The sequence below is a fragment of the Ictidomys tridecemlineatus genome, chromosome 3, assembly GCF_052094955.1.
Source record: "Ictidomys tridecemlineatus isolate mIctTri1 chromosome 3, mIctTri1.hap1, whole genome shotgun sequence".
Taxonomy (NCBI): domain Eukaryota; kingdom Metazoa; phylum Chordata; class Mammalia; order Rodentia; family Sciuridae; genus Ictidomys; species Ictidomys tridecemlineatus.
The window spans coordinates 143,229,672-143,244,423 of NC_135479.1; the positions used below are offsets into that span (position 1 = coordinate 143,229,672).

Here is a 14,752-nt window from a genome sequence, read left to right on the forward strand (position 1 = left end):
GCTTAACATGGATAGCTTTTGCAGTGTTGAGATATGTTTCTATTATCCCTGGTTTTTCTAGTGTTTTGAACATGAAGAGGTGCTATGTTTTGTCAAATGCTTTCTCAGCATCTATTTTTTTAAAAAAATATTTTTTAGTTGTAATTGGACACAATACCTTTATTTTATTTATTTTTATGTGGTGCTAAGGATCGAACCCAGGGCCTTGCACGTGCTAGGTAAGCACTCTACCACCGAGCCACAATCCCAGCCTCTCTCAGCATCTATTGAGATAATCATATGATTCTTTTCTTTAAGTCTTTTGATGTGATATATTACATTTATTGATTTCCATATGTTGAACCAACCTTGCTTCGCTGGGATGAATGAATCCCACTTGATCATGGTTCACTATCATTTAAATATGTTTTTGTATGCTATTTGCCAGAATTTTATTGGGAATTTTTGTGTCTATATTCATCAGAGATATTGGTCTGAAATTTTCTTTCCATGATGTATCTTTGTCTGGTTTTGTTATTAGAGTGATATCAGCTTCATAGAACAAGTTTGCAAGGGTCTCCTCCTTTTCTGTTTCATAGAATAATTTGAGAAGTATTAGTATTCATTCTTCTCTGAAGGTCTTGTAAAACTCAGCTGTGGATCTTCCTGGTTCAGATTTCTTGGTTGGCAGTCTTTTGATGGCTTCTTCTATTTCTTGCTTGAAATCGATCTGTTTAAATTGTATATGTCCTCCTGATTCAGTTTGGGCAGATCATATGCCTCTATAAATTTGTTGGTGTCTTTGGGCTTTTCTGTTTTACTGGAGTATAAGTTTTTAAAATAGTTTCCAATTATCTTCTATATTTCAATTGTGTCTCTCATGGTATTTCCGTTTTTTTTTTTGTTTTGTTTTGTTTTTAAATATTTATTTTTTAGTTCTCGGCGGACACAACATCTTTGTTGGTATGTGGTGGTGAGGGTTGAACCCGGGCCGCATGCATGCCAGGCAAGCGTGCTACCACTTGAGCCACATCCCCATCCCGGTGTTTCCGTTTTTCATCATGAATTTTAGTAATTTGAGTTTTCTCTCTTTTTTTTTTCCATTAGCGTGGCTAAGGCTTTATCAATTTTATTTTTTCAAATAACCAGCTTTTTGTAAAGTTTTTCAGTTTTTTCTTTTGTTTTAATTTCATTGAATTCAATCCTGATTGTAATTATTTCCTGTCTTCTACCACTTTTTTTTTAATCTAGTGCTTTGAGATGTAATGTCAGGTTGTTTATTTATTGACTTTTTATTCTTTTAATGAATGAGCTCAATATAACACTGAACTTTCCTCTTAGCACTGCCTTCAGAGATTTTGATATGTTGTATTGGAGGTCTCATTTACGTCTTAAGCATTTTTTAAATCTCCTTCCTGATGTCTTCTGTTTGCAGTCATTCAGTAGCATATTGTTTAGTCTCCAGGTGTTGGAGTAGCTTCTATTTTGTATTTTGTCATTGATTTCTAATTTCATTCCATATGGTTTGATAGAATGCAAGGGTAGTATCTCTATTTTTTTGTGTTTGCTAAGACTTGTGGCATAATTTATGGTCTATTTTAGAGAAGGATCCATGTGTTGCTGAGAAAAAAGTGTATTTTCTTGTTGATGGATAAAATATTCTATATATGTCTATTAAGTCTAAATTATTTATTATTGAGTTCTGTAGTTTGTTTGTTTTTAAAATTTTTTTTTATAGTTGTTGATGGACAGTATGCCTTTATTTTATTTTTTTTTATGTGGTGCTGAGAATTGAACCCAGTACTTCACACATGGTAGGCAAAGTGCTCTGCCACTGAGCTACAGCCCCAGCCCTCTTTGTTTAGTTTTTGTTTGGAAGATCTGGTAAGAGAGATGTGTTAAAGTCACCCAGTATTATTGTGTTGTGGTCTGTTTGATTCTTGAAATTGAATAGGGTTTGTTTCATACAAGTAGGAGCTCCATTGTTTAGGGCGTAGATATTTACGATTGTTACGCCTTATTGATATATGATTCCCTTAAGCAGTATGAAATGACCTTCTTTATCCCTTCTGACTAACTTTGATTTGAAGTCCACTTTATCTGATATGAGGATAGAAATCCCTGCTTGTTTATGTGGTCCATGTGAGTGATATGTTTTTTTTTTTTCCATCCTTTTACCCTTCAGTCTGTGGATATCTTTTCCTACGAGATGAGTTTCTTAGAGGTAGGGTGTTGTAGTGTCCTTTTTTTTTTTTTTAAAAAAAAAAATCCAGTCTATTAGTCCATGTCTTTTAATTGATGAGTTTAGGCTATTAACATACAGGGTTATTATTTAAATATGATTTGTAGTCCCAGTCATTTTAGTCTTTATCCTGACTTGGTTTCTCCTGTGATTGGCTTTTCCTTTCGTGTAGTTTCTCTCTTTTCTGATTTTCATTGTCTTTCATTTCCTCCTCAAGTAATATTTTGCAAGGAACGTTCTGTAGTGCAGGCTTTCTCATTGTAAATTCTTTTAACTTTTGTTTATGAAAGGTTTTTATTTCATCATCAAATCTGGATTCGTGGTTGGTATTCATTTTCTTTCAGAGCTTGGTATATATTGTTCCAGGATCTCCTCTCTTTGAGGGTCTTGGTTGAGAAATTTGCTGAGATCCAAATTGGTTTCCTTGTGTATGTAATCTGAGACTTTTCTCTTGTGACTTTTAAAATTCTATCCTTATTCTGTATGCCAGGCATTTTCATTATAATGTTCCTTGGTGTGGATCTGTTGTAATTTTGTACATTTGATATCCTGTAAACCTCTTGTATTTGATTTTCCAATTTATTCTTCATCTTTGGAAATTTTCTGATATTATCTCATTGAAGAGATTATGCATTCCTTTGGTTTGTATCTCTGTGCCTTTCTCTATCCCCATAATTCTTAGATTTGGTTGTTTCATGTTGTCTCATAATTCTTAAGAGGTTCTGTTCATGGTTTTTCAACATCTTCACTGTGTGGTAAACTTTGTTTTCAAGATTATATATATATTTTTGTCTTTATTGCCTGGGGTTCTGTTTTCCAAGAGATCTAGTCTGTTAGTGATGCTTTCTATTGAATATTTTCTTTGGTTTATTATTTCCTTTATTTCAAGGATTTCTGTTTTTTTTTTTTTCCTCTTCAGAATCTCTGTTTCTTTCTTGAAGTAATCTTTGTTACCTGTATTTGTTCTTATCTCTTTATTGGAGTGATCAATTGTTGCTTGGATTTGCTCTCTTATATCATTCTGTGCTTGCAGATCATTTTAATTATGTAGTTTTTAAACTTCTCTGACATTTCATCTGCTGTTCTGTCAATGGATTCTATTATTGTGGCATCTTGGTTTGTTTTTCCTTTGTTTTTTCATGTTGTGCATGTGTCTTCCTCTCTAGCAGTGCGGATCTGAGGTATTATAATTTCTACCCTATAATCTTGTAGTATCCCTGCAGTTATCAATACAATACCTTGCCTTTCAGGGGGAGATCAATATTTACAGCGCCCAGTGCAAAGAATATATAGCCTTAAACTAACTCCTATTTAGACAATTACAGTTTTGTTTCAGTAAACAGAAATGATGTATTTGATTAGTATCTACAATAAATAGTAGGTTTGCATAAGGATCTACTGTTTCTAATGATGGACAAGGAGGGGTGGGGTGGGGTGTAGGATGTGGGGTTTATGAGGTAGGAGGTGAGAATAGAGAGGTCATAGGAAGAGTGAAATAGAAATCAAGAGAAGTAGGCTAGCAGGAATACCTCTGGTGTAACCAGGCCTACAGGAACCTTGGTGATGATCTTCCAGGTCCTGCCTGTTGTCTCTAGATGGAAGTGGGCTGGGAGAGCCACATGTTGGTAGATGGGGAGCTTCAGTGTGATCACTCTCATCCTCAATAGTAGTTTTAATATTTTTTGGTTCATAAAGAATCGACATTTTATTTTATTTCTGACTTCCAGAACATTGGTAAGAATAACATTATAAACAGATTTTTAACTTGGGAATGACCTTTACTATAGTATTAAGTTAGAGAAGACATTTATCAAGAAGCAGAGGATCTGTTGAAGTCTTTGCCTTGCCATTTACATGTTGTGTAACCTTGGATATTTAACTTCTTGACTCTCGGCTTCATCATCCATAGAATGAGTCAGACAATAAAACCACCCAGGTAGTTGTAGGGATCAAATAAAATACCCATGTGAAGGCACTTTGTAAACTGTGAAGTGCTTTATCAGAATATGTTTATATCTTCTTTGAGAAGATCATTTGAATATTTGTGTGACCTTGATCATCATGTTAAAAAATGTTTTAAGATTTTATCTGCAAAATTACTGTTTATTCATTAAAACTTTGTGTAAAAATAAAACAGCTTTTTCTTGAGTTTGGTGTCTTACTTGTCTTAAAAATTGACTTTAACTAATAAATTTTGGGGGAGGATTACATAGTTTGATAATGTAGTGTTCTCACTGCCATAGGGTTAGTTTTTAGGATCCCCTCCCCAAACAACAGGTGATTTAGAATTAAGGATTCCATACTTGTAGAACTTCATAGTCTGTGTTTATAAAAAAAAGTTTACTATTGTTATTGCTAATATGAGTGATAGGTGTTTTTGTTTATTAGTTTGACAGATGTGTACTGATTTGAAGAGGTCAGAGTGAGGTGAAAATTTTGTTTTTGGCTTTATTTTACTTACTTTGGTCAACTGTCTTTTAAGTGCTTGATTATCCCGTTAAGCATTTACTCTCTAAACTAACTGCAACGACTATATTAATTGGTAAGTTTTTAATATTTTGAAACCAAGTCAGGCACAGGTGTTGTGCAGTCCCAGTTACTTGGTAGCCTGAGGTAGGAGGATCACTTGAGCCTAGGAGTTAAAGGCTTACCTGCACAACATAGTGAAGCATGTTAAGGTAGTTTACCCACTGAGCTATATTGAGCTTGATTTTTTGGTGAGAGTAGAAATGGAGAATAATGGATATGGTTGTGCACACCTGTGATTCCAGTAAATTGGGAGGCTGATATAGCGGAATCACAAGTTTGAGGTCAGCCTGGGCAACAGTCTAAAAAGCAAAGGTGGGGGGTAGGGGAGTGGTTCAGTGGTAAAGGGCCTCTGGGTTTAGATCCCACCCTTACCCCCCAAAAATGGAGGAAGAATGAGTTGAGTAATTTCTGGGGTGATTGGTTTGAATTCATTCTTCCTCTGAATGGATCTGGTCATGAAAAGTATACCATTATTCAGGTATTATTTTATTATTCTATTAAAGAGAGACTCTATTCCTTAGAGTCTTAATAACTTTAATTTTCAGAGCATTTAGTATAAATTAAAAGGACACATAGCTAGGGATGTAGCTCAGTGGGTAATACTAGTGTCTTAACATGCTCCAGGTCCTGGTTCAATCTGTAGTTTCCAAAGAAAGAAAGAATGAGCATGTCTGATTATATCCTTTGTCACTCTATAGTGCTTCCGACTGTTTTCCTAGAAGTCTCTTGCGTGCAATAAGCTTTTGCTTTTTAGTTTTTCAAATATCGTTTAAAGCATCATTAAGTCATAGAAGTTAACATTAAAAAATATAACTTGATCAATGTTTAATGTATAAATGTGATCTAGTTACAAGATGCTAAAGGACTTTTTTTGCTTTCAGATTCTATGCATTTATTTATTTTTTGTATGTATTTATTTTTGAGGCAGGGGTCTCACTATGTTGTCCAGGTTGGCCTCAAGTGATCCTCCTGCCTCAGCCTACCGAGTAAATGGGACTACAGGTGCACTCCACCGGTGCCTGGCTTGGTTTTAGATTCTTATACCATGTGTGCAGTAAATTATTCTTTTGTTGCTTTGATTTCATTTATAGGACAACCTTTCTATTTGGCAGAGTTTATAGGAGCATAATGAAAAAATTTATAAGTACATTTTAATGAATCTTTTAGAAAGACAGGCCTTAATTAATCAAGAATTGTCTTCTTTATCAGTGAATGGCTCCTCTGGAATCGTCATATTTGGGAGTAACATTGAGGAATATGATACAGTGAAATAATTACAAAACAGTTGAGGGTTGTGTGTGTGTGTTTCAGTACTGTGGATTGAACCAGAGCTCTGCCACTGATCTACATCCCAGCCCTTTTTATTCCATTTAGAGATAGGTTCTTACCAAGTTGCATAGGCTAGCCTCCAAATTGTGATCCTCTTGCCTCTGCCTCCTAGGTAGTTGGTATTACAGGTGTATGCTAACAGTTGAGTTTTGATTAGATTCTTCTTTTATATTAATTTTATAGTAAAATGCAATTTTTGATAATAGATATGTTTAACAGCTGGCTTACTAATTCCTTGAATTTAACTGTCTGCTCAACTACTGTTACAAATTGGTTCCAACATGCTAGCAGCATGGATTAAACATATTCAGATATATAATTTGAATATGATATAAGAAGTATATTAGCTGACTTTTAATTACATTAATTTTTTATTTCATGTCTTAAATTAATGTTGAATTTTTTGTGGGAATTTCTTTTTTTTCTTTTCTTTTTTTTTTTAAAGAGAGAGTGAGAGAGAGAGGGGGACAGAGAGAGAGAGAATTTTAACATTTATTTATTTTTCTTAGTTCTCGGCGGACACAACATCTTTGTTGGTATGTGGTGCTGAGGATCGAACCTGGGCCACACGCATGCCAGGCGAGCGCGCTACCGCTTGAGCCACATCCCCAGCCCCCTTGTGGGAATTTCTTCTACTAGCATCTTTTGTTTGGATCTTGCTATGTGAATTCATAAGACCTTATCTTTTGCAATCTTTTCTAGACAAGGAAGACAGCTAAAAAGATATGCTTTGATAATAGTTTGTCATAAGAAGTTGTCTAATTTTCCTAGAATTAAACTCAAAGCATGTGAAATATTTTGAGAAAATGTAAACTTACTGTCTATTGTAAAGTGCAGGCAATATTTTGAGGCTTATCCAAAGAAAACTTCTGAAATTTGTTATTAGCATTCTTTTAAAATAGACACTGGAAATTAAGTTAGGTAGGACTACACTATTTCATTGGTAAGAATGATTGTGTGCATTTGTTATAGTATTTTATAGATTTTTATATTGGACTCATCAGAAGGTTGGATCTCTTTATTGTTAAGACCTTTAAGCCTTTGAAGGTAAATTTTCATGGGCAATGTTGCCAAAACCCCCACTAGATTTTAAAAGGAGGTTTTGCCAGATTCATGTGACCTTGTGTGTCTTTTCTACATTCCTTGGTTTTGTTATCACTAATTTTATAATTAAGAGAAAATGTGTTGTGATTAAATTTCTCAAACAATTCCAGCTTTATTTAATTCCTTAAGAGATCTGTACTATGTGCAAAGCACTGTTTTAGGCACTTAGGATATATCAAAGAATAAAACAGAAAAATTCATTGAAGGAGTAGGGATTTGGTTATGAGGATCTGTGGGGGAATAGTGTTCAAGACAGGAACAACCAGTGCAGTAGACTTTAAGGCATACTGGAACATTCTAGCAAAAATAGGTCACTGTGGCTGGGGATTAAGGGGAAGACTCTAGAAGACAAGGTCTGAAAGTAAAGATGAGATAGTGATGGGGTGGGACTAGCACAATAGTGCATGTAGGGCCTTGTAGACCATTATAAAGACTTAACCTCTACCACTTACTACTTGTGTATCTTTGATAAATTATATAACTTTGGTGTTCTTACCTGAAAAATATAAATAATAATAATAATAATAATAATAATAATAATAATACAGGTTGAGTATCCCTTATCTGAAATGCTTGGACCAGAAGTGTTATGGATTTTTTAAATTGGAGAATATTTACATATGCATAATGAGGTATCTTGGGGATGAGACTGAAGTCTGAAAATGACATTCATTTATGTTTCGTATATATCTTATCTACATAGCCTAAAGGCAATTTTGTGTAATATTTTACATAATTTTGTGCATGAAATCAAATGTCATGATGTGTAATTTTCGACTTGTGGGCATAATATTGGTGCTCAAAAAGTTTTGGATTTTGGATTTTTGAATTAGAGATTGCTCAACCTCTGCCATTTTCATAGTTTTGATGTTTGGATTAAGTTAGTTAATACCAGCAAAGTTCTGTAACACTATTCAACAAAATCTAGAGTATATCCTCTTTGCTTTCTTATGTGTGGAGTCAACTTTAAAAGGTCAGTTTCTTTTGAAAAGGTAGCAAAGGGATAGTTGTTTTCTGCTTTGTCTTTTCTATGATAAATTATGTAAGCTTCAATTGTTGCACTTAGTGCATTTTATTATAAACAATTAACTATTAGGTGTACTGACCATCCTTGCTAAATTGTGAACTTTGGATGGATACTGCAGCATTTATACATGTGTGAGAAATCTTAAGGTATTGTAGATATAAGTTAAGTGATCAAAATGTTAACTGAATTAATGATAAAAATATTAGCCCAATTAATAAATCAGACCACCTTCTAGTGAGTATATTGCAAGTATGTTCCAGTCCATCACAAATTTTGGGGCTGGGATATAGCTTAGTGGTACAGCACTTGTGTAGCATGTGGGAAGCCCTGGGTTCCCACAGAAATAGAACAGAACAACAACAACAACAACAACAACAACAACAACAACAACAAAAAAAAAACCAGAAATAAAACAACAAAAAAACTAATCTAAAGAATGTAGTAAGTGGTCCCTATAAAATATTTCATTTATTTTCTGTCTGGCCATAGTTTGAACTTGGTATTGGTAGAGAATTACCTTAATTGTTAAATAGATATAAAAGTTTATACCATGTAAAATGAAAAGTTTGTATTTGCATTATTGTATAAAAGGGTGTCATTGAGAGATTAAAAAAAACTATCCTGATAGAGTAAACATGATAAGTATATTTTTAGTTTTTATATTTGCACAAATGATTATATGCAGGTAGCATTTAGCTAGTGAAATATTAGAAGAATTGTAAAGAAGCAATATTCACTAATTTAAAATGGGAGAGCAGGCAAGGAAAGGGGAAATTCTTGACTATGGGGACTATTGGGTGGTTGTCCAAGTAGCTTCATAACCTTTGATACCTTAGGGTTTTAGTTTCCAGCTTAGTAGGTTCTCTTCTCAATCACGGTGGAGAGGAATGGGAGAGGAGAAAGCAGAATAGAGAATCAAAGGAGAAATTGGTAGTTGATACTAAATGAATAATACTTATGTGGTAGATGACTTACGGGGAAATTGTGGGTTTCCATGGTAGAAGAAAGGTTGTCATGAGAAAGATATTTAAAAAATGTTTATAAATGCAGATTTTAAGCTTAAATTATTTTGTGTATGTGACATTTTCTTTCACTTCTTGCTTCACTATTTTATTTTTTTTCTCTTTTAAAGGATTTAGTTACATTCTTTGATGTTTGGCAGTCTTAATTTAGTGCTTCAATAAGAAGGAATACAAGAAGATGAGTATACTTTTTGTGAAAATGAGGATCATATTAACATTTCAAATTTATTTGTTAATTCTATAGATATTTCCATATTATATGATGAGATATGAAATATTGTATTGATTGGAGAATGGGGAATACCAAATCAATTTAAGAAAAAAACTCATACAATTAAAATGTTTTACTTGATGAAGTTTTATTTCCTATGTGTAGATTTTGCATTGCTTTTTCTGTTAAACTCAGCAATTATAAAAAATTGAATATAGTAACAAATATGAAATATAGAGAATATATAATATTCTAATAGTAAATAGCAGTGTAGTGCAGATAGTGTATTTTACCTACTTTTAGTATAGTTTGACATTCATGTTTTTTTATTATTATTTTGGATCTATTGCTATAAAAGGTTTTTTTTTTGGGGGGGGGTACTGGGGATTGAACCCTGGGGCACTTAACCACTGAGTTACATCCCCATCCCTTTTTATGTTTATTTTTCATTTTTAGACAGGATCTCACAAAGTTGCTTAGGGCCTCACTATTTCTGAGGCTGGCTTTGAATATGTGACCCTCCTGCCTCAGCCGTAAGAGTTGCTGGGATTATAGATGTGCACCACGTGTCAGGCTAGGGATATGTTATTTACAAATAATTTTTTGTTTTTCCTTCCCTCCCTCCCTCCCTCCCTCCCCTTCTTTCTTTAACAGTAGAATGCATTTTGACATAATGTACACAAATGGAGCACAACTTGTCATTCTCTGGCTATACATGGTGTAGAGTCACTCCAGTAGTGTTATCATACATATACATAGGGTAATAATGTCTGTCTCATTCTGCTCTCCTTCCCATCCCCACAGCCCCACCCCTTCCCTCACTTTCCTCTACACAAACCAAAGTTCCTTTATTCTTTCCTATCTCCCCCACCCCCAAACATGGATCAGCATCCACTCATCAGAGAAAACATTCGGCTTTTGGGTTTTAGGATTGGTTTATTTCTCTTAGCATGATATTCTCTAGTTCTATCCATTTACCTGCAAATGCGATAGTTTTCATTCTTCTTTAGGCTGAGCCATATTCCACTGTGTATATGTACCACATTCTCTTTATTCATCTGTTAAAGGGCATCTAGGTTGGTTCCATAGTTTAGCTGTTGTGAATTGAGCTTCTATAAACATTGATGTGGCTGTGTCACTGTAGTATGCTGATTTTAAGTCCTTTGGGTATAAACTGAGGAGTGGGAAAGCTGTGTCAAAGGGGTGAATCCATTCCAAGTTTTCTGAAGTATCTCTACACTGCTTTCCATAGTGGTTGCACCAACTTGCAGTCCTACCAGCAATGTATGAGTGTGCCTTTTCCCGTACATCACATCCTTGGCAGCCCTTATTATTGCTTATGTTCTTGATAATTGCCATTTTGACTGGAGTGAAGTGAAATCTTAAGAGTAGTTTTGATTTGCGTTTCTCTAATTGTGAGAGATGATGGACCTTTTTCCATATGTTTGTTGATCGGATTATTTCTTCTGTGAAGTGTCTGTTCAGTTCCTTAGCCCATTTATTGATTGGGTTATTTGGTTTTTGGTGTTAAGTTTTTTGAGTTCTTTATATATCCTGGACGATTAGTGCTCTGAAGTGTGTGTGGTAAAGATGTTCTCCCATTCTCTAGGTTCTCTCATGATGTTATTGCCTTTGCTGAGAAACAGCTTTTTAGTTTGAATCTATACCATTTATTGATTCTTGATTTTACTTCTTGTGCTTTAGGAGTCTTTCAAATAAATTTGAACTAGTTACAGTGTCATGTATGTGTAGCTCCAGCTGTTTATGAGGCTGAAGCATGAGGATTGCTTGAGTACAGGAGTTCTAGGTTAGCCCCTTAACATAGTGTGATGATCCTGTCTTAACAAAGAAACAAGTATAATTGAGATTAATGGTATTTTTTTTTATATGCTACAAAACTTTGAGGAAGTCAATTAAGAGCCTAGCTTATTTTAAAATAGACTTTTTTTTTGGTAAGTAGTTTAACAACTAAGCTTCTGTCTGGCTAACAAGTAGAAATGCTAAGTTACAGAAAGACTGGTAGTCCCTTAATTAAAAATTATATAAACATAACTTTGAGTTAATAGATTACTTTCTAGAGATTTTAAATTTCTCTTGTTTTGCTTTTACATTTATGGCTTTTATTTTATATTATTTAATTTGGAAGATATATTTTTGAGCCCTAAAATTGTGTTAGAGCTGTTACATAAAATGCTTTATTGTTTCTGATAAAATGTTTCATCTGTCCTATTCTTTGTTTCTGATAATTTTGCTTTAAATTTTCATTACCTTTATTTCATATAGCTGGGAAAAAATACCCCAGTTATGTGAAGAAAACTTTGTGGTCCGGTATCAATGCAATACCATCAAAGAGCATTAATTTTCTCTATTAGTCTCCATAAAAGGTTGATGACACCATTGCCATTTAAAAAACATCAGATCAACATAGCATTATGAATACCTTTTGCCTTAAAATTTTCAATGCTTATTAATTGTGTTACTTATGAAACTACATTCTTAATAAAGAACAGAGAGAAATGTTACTGTCTGATTGTATCAATAAAGTAATAGTATTTGAATAATGGAGAGTATCAGCAATGCTTTTAATGAAACACATTTCTGCTTTTTCTGTTTTAGGATGATTCAGTTATCATCCCAACTTTAAAGAAATCTTACTGCTTAACTAGAAATTATGTTTGAAAAAGTCCAATTTTGTTTGAGTCATTTTTTATGGTAGTTATTTAGCACTGATGAGCCAAGCAGTATTAGTTGCTGCTAATTATGTTTAATCCAACAGTATCTACTATGGATTATGTTAGATTTTTCACATTTAGCTATAACGTTTTATCCTAATTTTAAGACTATTTCCAATTCTGATTATTTGGGGGATAACCTGTATTTTTGTACTTTTATAGGATAGAGGGGAGCAATCAGCAGCTTGGAAATTCAGTCAAGTGATCTGGCGGGATGGGCATTTGCCTGGCATATTTTATAGAGGTAATCAGCATTGTTTTACTCAATCTTTAGTTTTTAGTTTATGTTAAGATACTCATGGCCTTGGACATGAATACACATGCTCAAAACTGTTGGGCAGTACTTTGCTTTTACTGGAGAATCCCTTTTCCTTTTATACTCGTTTATATGTAACACAAATGTTAGGTACAAATCACACAATATCATTATTTGTACATGTGAATATCTGTATGCTGAAAATAATTGTTACTTTTTTTTTAAATATATATTTTTAGTTGTAGTTGGACACAATACCTTTATTTTTATTTATTTTTATGTGGTGCTGAGGATCGAACCCAGGGCCTTGCAAGCGCTAGGTTAGTGCTCTACTGCTGAGCCACAACCCCAGCCTGTTACTGTTATTATTATGTTTTGAATATTTTTTAGTTGTTGATGGACTTTGTTTTTTATTTATTTATATGTGGTACTGAGGATCAAACCCAGTGCCTCACACATGCTAGGCAAGCTCTCTACCAGTGAGCCACAACTCCATACCCATGTTACTGGTTTTGTAAGATGAAGTCATTATCTTTTTTTTTTCCAGTTAATTATATATTATATGCTTTAAAAAAAAAAAAAAACAGGCAGACAGATACCCTTTCCTTTCTTGTTGGCCTGTGTTGGTACATATAGTAAATTTGTGCTTTTATCTTTCAAACAACATTAAAGAAAATTAAGTATTTAACTGTTTTCAAGATATTTACATATCTTTCAGAGATACATTCTCATGTCATTTATTAATGATCATAAAAATTTTAAAAAGTGTTTATGAATTTGAAAAATGTGTTTTGAGAATTCTTTTAATACTTGAGGATTGAAAATTTTAGTAGTTTACTGGCCATATTTTAGGATTTCCTTCTTTTTTTCATATCTTTTGATAATTGTCATGTTTGTCACTTTTCATTCCTTTAGCCAGGTTTATATAAGATGAATGCACACTTAAGCAGTAGAGAATATCATGTCATGAAAAAAGGTCCTTCCATTTTCTCATTCATTATTATTCATTATCAGCATTGTATATTCTTTCAAACATTTTCTGTACGTATACAAGCCTTTATCTTTGTATCTTGTATTTGCATTTTCTTTAGATAAATATTGTGCATACTTTCGGCAACATGCATTTTTTTGTGGGATTAGGCAAAAGTCTTCTGTATCTTTGCATATCATTCCTTCTCATTTCATTCTGTGTGGTATTCTAGTATTTGGATATATCATAATTATTTTAACTAACCACCTGTTTATGGATACTTAGGTTGTTAGCGTTTTTCTGATAATATAAATGGTCATGAAATGAATATACGAAGGTGGATTTACCTTTGTAGGTATTTTAAAATGTATGTGTAGTTTAAATTCCTAAGGAAAAAATAGTTGAGCTACAGAGCTTCTACATTTGAGAATTTGCTAGACAGTTTGCCTAACCATAAAAGAATGAATGCCCAATATCAGTACTTTCAATACAGTGGGAATCCATTAATCTCTTTGATAACACCAACTAGTGTCAGACATTTTTTCATATGTCAATTTTTGCTTTTTTTCCCCCATTGTTACTGGCCATTTGTTTATTTATGGGTTTCTGTATATATGTGTATTTAGGGAAATAATGTCTGTGTCATTTGTTAGGCAAATATTTTTGCTTATCTTTTGATTTTTGTTTTGTTTTCACCCTACAGAAGTTCTGATACAATATGGTGTTCTTCATCTTGATGGTTGGGGTAGGGTAGAGTAGGGCTCTGTGTTAGTTGTTGAAGGTTTTCATATTTTAGTATAGGACTCATTTTTCCATCCATATTATAACATCTTTGAATGACACAGATCCCTCACATGTCATAATGTGGCATTCTTTTTTTTCTCTTAGTGATACATAAAATGGCTTGTATGTCTTAATACTGGCAGTTTTAGATTTAGTGAACAATGATACTTGAAAAAAAATTGAACAATAAATTTACAAAAATGTAGAAGACATGAATCACTCATTAAATGGAGTGAGGATAAATGGTTAACCATCTGTAATAAAGTGGAGCTGAGTCTCTACAATCTATAGAGGCAGATTTTAAACAAGTCATAATATTTTTTATTTTAATTCTGTTATGATTGGAGAACATGCTTTGTATGGCTTTTAATTTTTTTTTGTGCTGGATATCGAACCCAGGGCCTTGTGAATGCGAGGCAAGCACTCTTCCAACTGAGCTATATCCCTAGCCCTGTATGGCTTTTAATTTTAAAATTAATATCAGGATATTAATTTTAAATTTGTTTTATAACCACAAATTTTATTTCAAATTTTACATTTGATTTATAATTATTATAAATTTATAAAT

At 33.3% G+C, this 14,752-nt stretch overlaps 1 protein-coding gene across 19 annotated transcripts in view; it reads left to right on the forward strand.

Moving 5' to 3' along the window:
• Nucleotides 1–14,752, forward strand: part of Znf148 (zinc finger protein 148) — a 146,140-nt gene that overhangs the window by 32,119 nt on the left and 99,269 nt on the right. For 15 of the 19 annotated variants that reach the window (XM_078044043.1, XM_078044045.1, XM_078044048.1 and 12 more), the window contains one exon: nucleotides 12,338–12,419. The exons of the other annotated variants lie outside the window; for them this stretch is intronic. Coding sequence is in view for 7 of the 15 variants with exons in the window: in XM_078044045.1 (XP_077900171.1) it covers nucleotides 12,390–12,419 (30 nt within the window). In the remaining 8 variants the exon portion in view is untranslated. Of the gene's footprint in view, nucleotides 1–12,337; nucleotides 12,420–14,752 lie in introns of those variants that run through there. 19 annotated transcript variants of the gene reach the window in all.